Source organism: Magallana gigas, chromosome 1 (assembly GCF_963853765.1).
Source record: "Magallana gigas chromosome 1, xbMagGiga1.1, whole genome shotgun sequence".
NCBI lineage: Eukaryota > Metazoa > Mollusca > Bivalvia > Ostreida > Ostreidae > Magallana > Magallana gigas.
Genome location: NC_088853.1, coordinates 12,768,955 through 12,783,399, shown reverse-complemented (window position 1 = coordinate 12,783,399; position 14,445 = coordinate 12,768,955). Strand labels below are relative to the sequence as shown.

At 31.6% G+C, this 14,445-nt stretch overlaps 1 protein-coding gene across 8 annotated transcripts in view; it reads left to right on the top strand.

Annotated features, from left to right (window-relative positions):
* The window catches only part of LOC105348255 (multiple epidermal growth factor-like domains protein 10), a 90,574-nt gene extending 80,892 nt beyond the window's left edge, over positions 1–9,682 (top strand). For 5 of the 8 annotated variants that reach the window (XM_066083310.1, XM_066083287.1, XM_066083299.1 and 2 more), the window contains 6 exons: positions 67–204; positions 3,243–3,380; positions 3,976–4,110; positions 4,669–4,765; positions 8,910–8,986; positions 9,472–9,682. In XM_066083310.1, the coding sequence (XP_065939382.1) occupies positions 67–204; positions 3,243–3,380; positions 3,976–4,110; positions 4,669–4,765; positions 8,910–8,986; positions 9,472–9,500 (614 nt within the window). In that variant the 3' untranslated portion in view covers positions 9,501–9,682. The remainder of the gene's footprint in view (positions 1–66; positions 205–3,242; positions 3,381–3,975; positions 4,111–4,668; positions 4,766–8,909; positions 8,987–9,471) is intronic. The other 3 variants (XM_066083282.1, XM_066083304.1, XM_066083317.1) reach the window with 3 other exon arrangements.
* Positions 9,683–14,445: the final 4,763 nt, after the last annotated feature.

The following is a 14,445-nucleotide window of genomic DNA, read 5'->3' as shown; positions in this document are numbered from 1 at the left end:
CTATTGAAACAAAGAAACAATCAAATGGTAAAATGTTTTTTCTGTGTATTTCTTCTCTCTTTTTAGCTTGTTCTAGTGGAACATATGGACAAAACTGTAATGAACCCTGTGGGAATTGTTTGAATAACACGACGTGTAATCGTTATAACGGGACATGTCCCAGTGGATGCAATGCCGGTTTTGAGGGCCATATTTGTAAAACACGTACGTATTTAAACCTGGTTTCAAGAATAGTTTTTATTTAAGGAAGGCTAAAATGGCGTTCACGCGTCATCACTTCCTTGTATTGAAAACTATGCATATAAAGCATAACGGTAAGACTCAATTAGGTATTCCAGGCAGCCATGTTTTGGGGTTTATTTTTCTTTTTTTAAATAAAAATTTATTGACAGGGTATCAAAAGAAATATAAAGCCATTTGGAAAGTGTTATTTTGCGAAAAATTAATTTTTTGAAACCAATATATTCCGCAATATGCCAAATTATTGAAAACAAAAATCAACTTCGATACAATTTCGGACCAAACCAGGAGATGAACAGTTTTTTAAAGGACTTTGTGCAGTATTATGCATTTTTCGCCCTCCAAATTCAAGTTTTATAAATAGCTTTAAAAATAAGGTGGAAGATAGTTTAAAAAATATTGAAAATAAGGGTGTAAAAGGTTATCACCACAGTGACGTCATAATGTAGAAATGACGTCATGAAGATTGCCTTATTTTGATAAATTGATGTTTTGTAGCAAAATATGGGTGTTTTCCGATGGTTTTTCGACTGGGAATCATCGAGCGCAGGCTTGCTCAAGTACCATGTTTTAATATTAAGTGTATAATTATCTGAAGAAAAACATATGTTAAAATCATACTTGAGCAGACCTGCGCTGTATACTTCCGAATGCAAAATATTAAGCAAAAATGAGAATATTTTCATTTGTTTGCAAATTTGCGGGAATAAGGTCATTTAGATGACGTCATAGATAAAGAGCGAATGAGTAATGATGACTAAAATCAAGATTAAAGTAAAAGGCGTCCACTGTACAGTGATTTATGAAGATTTTATTTTTATACGATACTATTTAAAAATTGGTTAAAATTGGGGGCGGATATTTGACCATACCGCACTTAGTCCTTTCACTATTTGGTGACTCTTTAGTATAGTTTCCATATGTTTGAAAAAAGAAATCCTAAGAGCAGAAATACCAAACATATGGGAATTAAGCGCACTTTTAGCAAATTCTTTTAGTGTCGAAGGATGATAATTGTTAACAATGGAGAGGATCACCTAGAAAATCAAGGATTTGAATAAATTATTTTTTTATTTCAAATAATTGATATAGAAGTAAGACTACGTGCAATAAATTTCATCAACATATCTAGGTGATAAATAATTAGACTCGGCCTTGTTAAATGATTTAAGCACTTTCCTCTATACAGTAATAAGCATATCAATAATCGAATTTAATATCGAAAGTAGGTGTCGGTGTGTATTTGTTTCAATATAATTGTATGTTTACTGGGCGTAGAAAAATTCCAATTATTTGCAGTTTCCTTTCATTTTCTATGCAGAAGTTTCCAATGGAGGGGGCATAAGTGTTTCACAAACATCTCGTTTTATTAATTTCAATGTATTCGGCATGAAATTACAGCATGTTTTGGCAAAAATTGTTAATATATGTTGGGTAAGAGACATAAAAAAGTATTGTCGCTAATGTTGATAAGGGTTACTGAATTTAAATATAATACTTAATTTTGACAAAATTTTAGTCTGTCAGTTATGAAATACAGCAAAAATTAGCGCAAAAATATATTACCGCTAAATTAAGTACGTTTGCAGTAGCTGCAATCCAATTCATTTTAACTCTCAACATTTAGCCTGCAACAACGGAAAACACTGTCTTCTCACCCTTATGTAGACTGTAACATTGGTAGGAAAACGTTGTGCTCTCATCCTTATGTAGACTGTAAAATAGTTAAGAAAGCGTTGTCCTCTCACCCTTATATAAACTGTAAAATTGTTAAGAAAACACTGTCCTCTCACCCTTATATAAACTGTAAAATAGTTAAGAAAAAGTTGTCCTTCACATTTATATATAATAGTCTTTTTATACCCCCGCTCCGAAGGAGAGGGGGTATACTGTTTTACCCTTGTGTGTCTGTCTGTCCGTCTGTCCGTCCGTAACAAAAATTTCTGTCACATTTATCTCAGCAACTATTTATCGCAGATGCTTGAAATTTTAACACAGTGTTTGTTAAGGCATGCAATATCGTGGGATATATTTTTGTACCAATCGGACGTCAACTTCCTGTTAAATGACGACTTTGCTTATTTTTTAACCAAAATTTTCAAACAAATTTTCGTCAAAGATTTCTCAGCAACTATTTATTGCAGATGCTTGAAATTTTAACACAGTGTTTGTTAAGGCATGCCATATCGTGGGATATATTTTTGTACCAATCAGACGTCAACTTCCTGTTAAATGACGACTTTGCTTATTTTTTAGCCAAAATTTTCAAACAAATTTTCGTCAAAGATTTCTCAGCAACTGTTTATTGCAGATGCTTGAAATTTTAACACAATATTTGTATAGGCATGACGACTTTGTTTATTTTTAGCCAACATTTTCAAACAAATTTTCGTCAAAGATTTCTCAGCAGCTATTTATCGCAGATGCTTGAAATTTTAACACACTATTTGTTTTGGCATGCCATATAGTGGGATATATTTTTGTATCAATCGGACGTCAACTTCCTGTTAAATAATGACTTTGTTTATTTTTTGCCAAAATTTTCAAACAAATTTTCGTCAAAGATTTCTCAGCAGCTATTTATCGGAGATGCTTAAAATTTTTACACAGTGTTTGTTTAGGCATGCTATATTGTGGGATATATTTCTGTACCAATCGGATGCCAGCTTTCTGTTAAATGTCGACTTTGCTTATTTTGCATATTCACATCAGAGCGGGGGTATCACTAGTGAGCATTGGCTCACAGATATCTTGTTAACTAAGTTACAGTCTATAAATAGACTGTGACTATATATAGAGCAATTCAGGGTTAACAAATGGATGCAGTTCACATAAAATAAAACCCGGTTTGGTGTCTTATTGACAGATTTTTACTTTTTTTTTTTCTTTTTGCTTGTTTGTTTAGGTGCTTTTCATTTCATATAACCTTTGGTGTTCTTTTAAAACAAAAAAACAAACAAAGAGTAAAATTTTTTTTCTGTGTATTTCTTCTTTCTTTCTAGCTTGTTCTAGTGGAACATATGGACAAGACTGTAATGAACCCTGTGGGAATTGTTTAAATAACACGACGTGTAATCGTTATAACGGGACATGTCCCAGTGGATGCAATGCCGGTTTTGAGGGCCATATTTGTAAAACACGTACGTATTTAAACTTTGTATATTTTAGTAACAAAACTATCATAGTTTCCCCTGTTTAATGAATTAGGAATCAATTTAATGTGTAATTCGGTCCACCAACAGTTTCCGTTTATTTTCTTCGCAAAGGTTGCAGATATTGAAATGAAATTTGGTATACAGATAAATCATAATATTATCTAGGTCAACTTCGATTTTGAGTACGATCGAGCCATTTACGACAGAGTTATGTGCCTTGGACTTGGAAAAATTCAAATTACTTGCAGTTTCCTTTCATTTTCTTCGCAGATGTTTGCAAGGGGGGGGGGGGGGCAGAAGTGTTTCACAAAAATCTCGTTTTATCAATTTTGATACATTGGGCGTGAAATTACAGCATGTTTTGGCAAAAATTGTTAAAATGTGTCGGGTAAGAGGCATTAATAAAAACTGTCGCTAATGTCGATAAGGGTTACTGAATTAAAATATAATATCTAGTTTTGGCAACATTTTGGTCTGTTGGTTAAGAAATACAGCAAAAATTAGCGCAAAAATATATTGTCGCTAAATTAAGTACGTTTGCAGTAGCTGAAATCCAATTATTTTTTAACTTAACATTCAGCCTGTAACAATGGAACGTTTGGCAAAAATTGTGTGCACCAGTGCGGACATTGCCTTAACGGAGACCCGTGCAACAAGACGGATGGAACGTGTCAGAATTGTACGGCAGGGTGGGGTGGTGAATTATGTAACATAGGTAAGAAAACACTGTCCTCTCACCCTTATGTACACTGTAAAATAGTTGTCCTCTCGACCTTATATAGACTGTGACTTATACTGGTTTTGAATAATGTCATAAGTACTTGTCTAGCTGAAAATTCAAGTGAATGACCATATGCCAAATATAGTTTTAAACGAGAGTTCCTTGGTGAGAAGTACGTGAATTTAGTTTTTTGTCAAACAACGAACTTTTGATCTCACCCTGAGATATTGTATGATACTTTTGTGTACGCTGTAAAGCTGTTAAATAGTTTAGCGTGCATGATATTTGATGAATATGGGGTTTTCAACAAGTAAGCATATTGTTTTATTAATAGCGCACTTCTTAATATATAAATTTGCATATCAATATATAATTATCAAGACATTTAGCAATGCACTTGATTTAGCAAAAAGCTGCATTTTCTCAAAAAACGCTTTATATAAAACAGCTCTCAATACACATCGGATTGTTATATGTTTACAGTAAACTGTTTACTGGCGATATGATACAAGTATATATAATCTCCTGTAAACCTGTGAATACTGTTTAAAGCCCTGAAACAGGAACAAAGTGTAGAGCTCATCGTGGGATCATCGGCTGGTTTGCTTGTTTTTGTAGCCAGCGTAGCGGTTGCTGTATTTCTGATTAGGTAAGCTTAAAAAATTTGCACCCCTCCCCCCATTTTTTAACTCACCGAGACGAAGTCGGGGGAAGCTTATACTATACCACCGGTGTTGGCATCGGCGGTGGCGTCGGCGTCGGCGTCGGACCTGGTAAAAGTTTTTGTTGCAGGTCCTGTGCACCCCTTCCCCCTTTTTTTAGCTCACCGAGACGAAGTCTGGAGAAGCTTATACTATACCCCCGGTGTTGGCGTCGGCAGTGGCGTTGACCTACTTATGGATTTGAAAGAGTTGGATGCTGAATCTGGTCCATGAATTTCAGATGCTGGATGAGGTTAAGGTTTTTGGAGCAGGTTAATGTTTTTGGTGCAGGTACCCTTTGATAGCAATTTCTAAGTTTTTACTGGTCCTAACTTCACGAAACTTGCATGGATGGTGTATCTTATGATACTGATGCACCTTACAGGCTTGGATGCTGAATCTGAGCCATAGGTTTCGGATGCTGGAGGAGGTTATGGTTTTTAGAGCTGTTCAAAGTTTTTGGACCATGTGCCCTCTGATGATTATATCTTAGTTATTACTGGTCCTTACTTCACGAAACTTGCATGGATGATTTGTCTTAGAATACTGATGCACCTGACAGGCTTAAATGCTGAATCTGAGCCATAGGTTTTGGATGCTGGATCAGGATTAGGTTTTGGAACAGGTCACATGTTTAATATATAATAGTACTATTTCAAACTTGCATAGTTGATTTAACTATAATATAAATGAATCGCAGAGGTAGCTTCAGATGCAGAGCCTGATCTCCATTATCAAGGATGCTAAAAAATATATCTTAGTTATTACAGGTTCTAACTTCACGAAACTTGCATGGATGGTGCGTCTTATAAAACTGATGCACCTGACAGGCTTGAATGCTGAATCTGAGCCATGGGTTTCGGATGCTGGAGAAGGTTAAGGTTTTAATAGCTGGTTAAAGTTTTTGAAGCAGGTTCCCTATGATGATTATATCTGAGTTATTACTGGTCCTAACTTCACCAAATTTGCATGGATGATTCGTCTTATGATACTGATGCACCTGACAAGCTTGAATGCTAAATTTGAGCCATAGGTTTCGGATGCTGTATGAGGTTTAGTTTTTTGGAACAGGTCACATGTTTTATAGATACCATATTAGCACTATTTCAAACTTGCATAGGTGATTTAACTATAATATAAATGAATCGCAGAGGTAGCTTCAGATGCAGAGCCTGATCTCCATTATCAAGGATGCTAAAAAATATATCTTAGTTATTACAGGTTCTAACTTCACCAAACTTATATGGATGGTACGTCTTATGAAACTGATGCACCTGACAGGCTTGAATGCTGAATCTGAGCCATGGGTTTCGGATGCTGGAGGAGGTTAAGGTTTTGATAGCTGGTTAAAGCTTTTAAAGCAGGTGCCCTCTGATGATTATATCTGAGTTATTACTGGTCCTAACTTCACCAAATTTGCATGGATGATTCGTCTTATGATACCGATGCACTTGACAGGCTTGTATGCTGAATCTGAGCCATAGGTTTCGGATGCTGTATGAGGTTTAGTTTTTTGGAACAGGTCACATGTTTTATAGATACCTTATTAGCACTATTTCAAACTTGCATAGGTGATTTAACTATAATATAAATGAATCGCAGAGGTAGCTCCAGATGCAGAGCCTGATCACCATTATCTAGAATACTAAAAATCTCCTACCTTACTTAAACCTGCTTGATAGATATGTTTGTTGTTAAATGATATAACATGATTCCTATTATATAGTATTGTATGATATGATACAGTATTGTTTTATATGATAAAATATTATATTGTAAAAAGTTATATTGATACGATATGTTATTGTATCAATTTTTTCTACATTATGATATGATATTGTATCATGATATTGTAATGTATAGTATTGTATATTATGATATTGTATAATATGATATTGTATTATATATTATTTTATCATATGCCATTGTTTCATATCATATTGCAATATATGATATTGTAGCATATGATACGTCATTGTATGATTAATAATATGATATGATATTGTGTAATATGATAGTGTGGTTTATATAATATAAAATGAAATCACATGAAATCGTATTATATGAAATTGTAATATGTTAAATTGTATAATAATGTGAAATTGTATTGTATGATATATTACTATATCAAATGATTTTGTATCATATGATATGATACAATGTTGTATCAAATTATATTGTATCATATGATACAATGTCATATTATGTCTTAAATAGGATACAATATCATACAATACAATATTATACTATATTTTACAATATAATATCATATGTTACAATATTGTGATGTATTATGTGATATGATATTGTATTATATAATTCTATATTGTATCATGTATTATATGGTATGATATTCTATTATGTGATCAAATAGAATAATGTATAACACGATACAATGTCATATCATATGTTGCAATATCATATTGCGTCATTTTTTATTACAGTATTATATTGAATTATATGATTTATATTGTAAGTATCATAGGATGCAATATTGTTTTTGATATTGTATTGATAAACATTTTATCTTATAATACCGTATGAAATGAACATATGATTATCATACAATTTGTAACATATGATATACGATATTGTGTCAAAACAGTATCCATGAATATCCAAGATCATTAAGCATGATTTTCATATAATATGATAAAGGTGGTCTCATACAGGTGATGCCTCATAAAGGTGATGCCTCATACAGATGATGCCTCATACAGGTGATGCCTCATAAAGGTGATGCCATTTCTCGGTGCGCTTTATAATCTGTGATTACTTATGTTTTGGTACACCGTGAAAAAGAAACTTATTATACTTCATTATAATAATTCTATATAATGTGATATCTGATTGGTCTAGACATTCACATTACTAGACGAACATAAGGTTGGATCTTCCGGGAATTCAAATAATATCCCCTAAGGAAACCTAGGGATTTTTCATTCCATTGGTATGAAAAAAAGTCGATATGAGCATATGACGAAAACAAACATATATTTAGAATTTTAATTTTTGTTGAATGAGAAAATCAATTCAACTATATAACAGAGATCCTAGCAGCACATACATGTACAATTTCAGTACCGCTGGTAAACAAATCATTAAAATATTTGCAAATGTCGCACGTACATACTATTCTTTGTCAATTGTTATTTGGCCATAATCGCGTCCCCCTTGCATCACGTTTGTGCTCATTTGCATATTTCACCAGTCCAACTTGCTAAAACCAGATTTTCTGCGTTGTAACCATAGCACAAATGTTCAATTTTCATTTCATTATTTTCTTGATATATTGCCAAGGCACAAAAAACAGATCAAATACAATTTGTCTATTAAATACTATTTTTGTTTTAACAAACTGAAAAAATGTTATTTTTAAAGATATGTTTAGTTACCATGGGATACTTTTATACTCTTCATTTTCCCTTGAAAAATTTTTTTTAACTTGAAAATTCGCAATATTTTGTGTGTGATTATCTAATTCGGTATAGCTGAAACTACTCCAATCACTGACAATTTGCCTTCAAAATAGCTTGAAAGCCATTAGTATTTTTAATTGCTTCTGTTACCATGGCAACTGGTCTCCATAGCAACCGTTTAAGGTTGTCTAGCATCTTTATTTACCAAAGCGTATTAAATTATAAAACATGAAGAAAATTGGGGACTGTGCGTGGCCACCGAATTTTGATAATTGTATAGAATTGATCTTCAGAACTCGACGTATTTTGTATAATCGTATGTCGTTCGGTATAACAGTCTGCATTATGAATATTTTCGTACGTGCGACTTAAACATTGTAATTGTACTCCATCCATTTCAAACAGAATTCTAGATATTTGATTATATTGTTTTGTTAACATTTACATAATTCTCCATAATAGGACTTCAATTATTGATTCGCCATCTTTTGAAATGAGATCCAAAATGCCGTTGAATTATGTTGAAATTTAAGTTTAAAAAAAAATATAGTTTTGCTATACATGCATACATATGCAATTGTTTTGTTTTGTTTTGTTTTTCAATAATTATATGCTATATAAATTGTGCATTAATTTGATAGATTCTCACTATTTATGTGTGAAATATGTTAAGGAAAAGCCGAAAAAGAAAAGACACAAGCAAGACAGAAGACAAAACGAATACCTCTGATTTAACCAATGTCAATCAGGGCAAGTTGATTTCTTTTATACAACATACTGTACTTTCATTAATATTCGTTGATTTCCGATTTTCGTGGATTTTGTTGTTGAGTTGACCCACAAAATTCAATGTTCGTTAGAGCGCAATATCTAATACTAATATATACTTTATTGCTAGGAACATTGTTTATAAATTTATGTATCCTTTAAACTTTTCAGTTTTTGTAATTTTCATTAATTGATGCCCAAGAATGTAATTGAAACCACAGGATATAAGATGTCTTGTGATTTGATGCTACATAATGTTTATTTTTATTTTTACAGTAAATTCAACAGTAAGAAAAAATAAAACGCAACGAATTGGATAAAAATCAAATAGTATTTAACGTATAACTAGAGGTTCTTTTTATTACATAATTATGTTGATCCCATTTACGTCAGTTGATGGTTAAAATCCAATCATTTTTAAATTAGCTAATGCTTTTGATGATAAATGAACATGTGCTTTGATTCAGAGAGAAATGGTGTACGCCCAAGGTTGTGAGGTGAACAGAATATACTAACAGACTGTAAACAGACTGTAAAAAGCTGTAAAGACTGTCAACAGAAGTAAAGGGTCATCCATCCACAGCCATGCTCCAACCATCGGTTGGTCGAGCGATTTGGACCTTGTTTAACATTATTTAGTAAAAGACTTAACTGATTAAGTGCTTTATTCAAATAAAACGCTTTCTTTGGTATTGTACACTGGTATGGAAGTAAAAGTCAGTATTTTAGAAAACGATAAAAATCTGCAATCAGTACTACCAGCTTATCCCGTATAAACAATAAATAAAACAATAAAATGTTCTTTTTTGTGATTAATGTGGGTATGAAGATAGCTAACATTGGAAAACAAAATACATAACATGCGTTTGCGGGTTAAGTTTTTGTCTACGGTGTATGTTACCTTCGAAGAAAACATTACAATGTTGATATGCACATCTATCTCTTAATCATTTATTGATAATCAGTTATCCATAACAATAGGCCCATGGGCCACATCACTCACCTGAGCAACAACGGATAACTACTTTGACTTTAAACACTTTAAATAATGAGAATTAGAAAAATGTAACATTAGCAAAGTTAGGAACCATAATTTTCTGATGTAATATTCAATACTTTATAGAGGGTTGGGGTAAAAATATATTGCAATATATAAACCATATATAAGACTGGTATGTTATTTTTTGCAGTTTTTTGCACATATTTGAACAGAAATAGTTCTTTAAAGATAAAATTTCCATACATTTTCAAAGATGTATATCACTTTAAAAATCAGCATTCATTGTGGGCCTACATTATTTCATGTAATCATATTTTGAACAAGTTGAATCTACACAACTAGAGGATGCCAACATTCTGTTTCATTTATTTTTGTCTCAGAGGTCATGCAATACATATCTAGTTTAATTGAGAAAATACTGGATAAGGTGATTACGATTTAAACTTTCTAGATCCTTAATTTAAGGGCCCAGACCCTTCATAATGTCATATGATAGCTCGTGTTATTTCACCCAGCTTTTGTTTATTTTCTAGATTAAAAGTTATAAGAAGTGCTCGCAAAAATCACAGGTAATTTGTGATCTAAATTGTGTCCATTATAATCTAGCTTCATTCATACGTTGACTCAATAAACCCAGAAATTGCAATGTGCAGTCAAGCTATCGCATTCTTTTTGTCTAAATTGAGAAATTGGCAACATTTTTTTTATGTAATCCCTTGAAAATGTGAAACCTGTTGAAATATGTTCCAATCACAATGGCATGAATTTACATATCTACAATAAATAAATAAATATTTTAATATATAGAACATGAGACATATATTTCATGTTAGAAAGCAATTTTATTTAGAAACAGTAAACATATACAATATATCTAAAAAGAACTTTGTGATTAACTTTAATGTACAAGCATAACAGATTTAAATAGTAGCTACTAGTAATACATCAGTTTAAAGACATTTTACAAATCTACCTTACATGTAACGATGCAGTTTTTAAGTGTCTTAATATTATGCATATTGTACATTAAATGAAATGAATTAAATGATGACAATTCACAGGAAATCATATATGACTATTCTTCATGATTATATATAATATATATATATGTGCAAATCATATACTAGTATGTACACAAAGTTTATATAAATTTACAATCTGTACTGCTTTTTCATAACCTTTCTATTTTCGCTATTTCGGAGAAAGGTTATGAAAAAGCAGTACAGATTGAAATTTTATATAAACTTTGTGTACATACAGTGCGTACGTACAATGTTGTTGATTTTAGACAAAATTTAATGAAAAATACATGTATTTGATAAAAATTTATATAAAAACTAGTAATATATCTATTCATGTGTCTTTTCCTAACTGTAAAAAAAACAGTAAACTGATTTGATCAAAAATGATTTAAAAATACAGATTTTTTGATAATTTTGTCAGTTTGGGTGTCATTGTTAGAATCAATTGAAGAAATGCATTATATACATTTAAGTGTAACAATCATAAAAAACAATTAACTTTATGATACGTTAATGATAATTTGTTAAATATGACCATACAAGATGACATATTTTCTGTTGTTAATCTATAGCACAAAGTACAATATTAAGTCCTGTACTGGATGATACAAAATAATGTTAGATGCATATATACTATGCATGCACAGGCATTTTTAATAATAATTAATTAAAAAAAAAAGAACATTTAAGGGATGAGTGTGTGAATGATTTTGAAGTTTCAATTACAGACAAAATATTTGATTGGAAAAAAATTACTTTGAAAGCATTGTATTTCCTCTTATTTCTCAGGTTCTTTTAATGAGATTTTCTATAGTGTACATTAAGAGTACACTGTCTCAAATATGCAACCAGTATGTAAGATTTTAAAACAATGTTTTTTTTCTTAATATGTCATAATGTTTAACTATGAACTATGTCCATAGATAGATTTACAAGAAAAGGCAGGTTTACCTCCCTCTACAGGCTGGCCATTGGCCTTCTTTCTTTATACTTACCTGTCATTTTAGAATGATTTGAGCTAGTGGTTCTTAAATACTGGTGCATTTCGTATTCATAAGAGAAATACATGCATTCAAATAAATTAATAACATTACATTAGTAAAATATAAATTCATGATGAAAAGTTATATTACCGGGGTATTTATAGTTTATTACGGGTCGCCAGAAGGCGGTCCGTTATTTGATATACATTTAAATAGTGTTTCTGCGGGATAGTTCTTTTTTAATAGAATTAATATTTTGCTTCTTTTTATGAATTGAAAGTAAATTTGCATGTAGAAATATATTTTATGCCTTATTAAAAATATCACATATTTTTGGTTTTACTCGTAAATGAAAAATAGGTCATACTTAGTAGACTGTCGTGTTTGGCGCGTTTTTATCGAGACTATAATCTATTCGGAAAATTTCGGAGTTCTTCATTCTTTTCAAAACAATGCATCGGGATCGGTATGCGGGACATACTATAGACCCGAAATACTAAAGACCTGAATGTCATTAAATTTTATATAAATGATATATTTGAATTTTTATGTGCAGTTTCAAATAAAACTACTTTGTTTGTGTAATTATTATATTTCCATGTCAAATGTGGTAGAAATTATCATGAAATTATATCCATATCAATTATTTACGCAAAAATATGACAGAAATGAAAATTTGAATTGACTGGAAAATTTGAACTAATCCATTACTATTTTATCATGTGGTCCCTTAAAATCATATAAACTAATGCATTAAGTTTTCATTCAATACAATGCAACAAAAAATGGTTTTAAATACATAATCTCCAAGAGAAAAAAGATGAGTTAAACTTATTGTATTACAGTAATGTACAAATCAATGTGTTCTTCATTACTTCATACAGTAATGAACTCGAATTTTTATGATAATAGTAAAATGTCAAACTTCAAAACAAGTTGCTGAAAGTATATTAGAATTTACCATAAAAATTAGTACAACCAACTTTTATTTTCTTCTTTGTGGTATGTTTTATGTAAACAACCAATGATTCATACAACAGTTATATTTTTGCGGCCCATTTGACGCTTGCGTCAATATGATTTCTTGTATTTTATAGAAACACGATTCCAAACAAACAAAAAAACCGAACAGTACTGAAAAGATGCATGTCCTCTTTTCTTGCTCCAATATTTTCAACTAAAATAGTACATGTACAGGTATTAACATGATTCAATTTACAACTTCTATGCAGTCACATGAAGGAAGTACACATTGTGCATATATAAACAGTATAAATAAATATTACATAATTTTGTATGAATTCATTGATAACAGCTATAAAGATAATGATTAAATAGTGAATTTAAAAACATATTTGAAAAATAATTTTTCTAGAAAATGAGGTCTAATTATTCCTATGAGATGCAAACAATTTTGCTGTGACATATACCGGTATATACTAGTATATATATATATATATATATATATATATATATATATATTTATTATAAGTACAATTTAATTTAAATCACAGTTATTGTGACACATGGAAATATAACAACAAAATATAAATATAAAGCATCAGTTACAATTCTATATAAAACAATCAAGTGCAGATGCATAATTAATCAGTTTGTTTTTTTTAAATTCATTATCTTCTTTCCTCTCTTCAGATATTGCCACATTCTGTTTTGCTTGAATATGAAGGAAAAGATCAATTTTTGATGTGGCTTGTGCACAGTACTGAAAGTGTTTACATGACCTGTCTACAATTGTAATTCACAATGAATTCATCTGTAGTTCATTAAAGGAGCACATGGCTCAGTCGTCATGGGCGTTAGGCCAGTAATTCAAAGTTTGCAGGTTCAAATCTCCTCTGCGGTCACTTGATGGTGTGTGTTGTGCCGTTAGACAAGGTACTTTGTTTATCTTTTGTTTCAGTCCACCCAGCTGAAATTGGGTACCAGCAGTAAGCTGGGAGTTAACCTGCGATGGACTGGTGTCCCATCCAGGGGGAGTCAATGACTCTGACATCCGCTTAGCACCTTGGAAACCGGGGATAAGTTCTGGCCTTACGCGCTCTCAAGGCTCGGAGAAGGATTTAATTTCACTATTGTCAATCAGTGTATTTCCTCTCATTGATGCAAGTCTGCAAATTATTATCTTAGAATAATGAGGAAATATACACAGTTGATTTTCCAACAGCAGAATCAAAAAAATTGACCCAAACTATGCTTGGTCTTGATATGCCTTCCATTTTTTTTCAATCAGTTGAACCTTACATGATGACCCATTTGTTAGCCCATCAGAGACATCAATATTGACCGAGATATCGTATATCATCCCAACAGCAAGAATGAACATTTGCATTAAATTGGCAGTTTTGCTTACATCATCTTCATTTACTAAAGACTTGAGAAGCTTTTGTTTTACTTCCTTTGAGTAATCTTTGATAA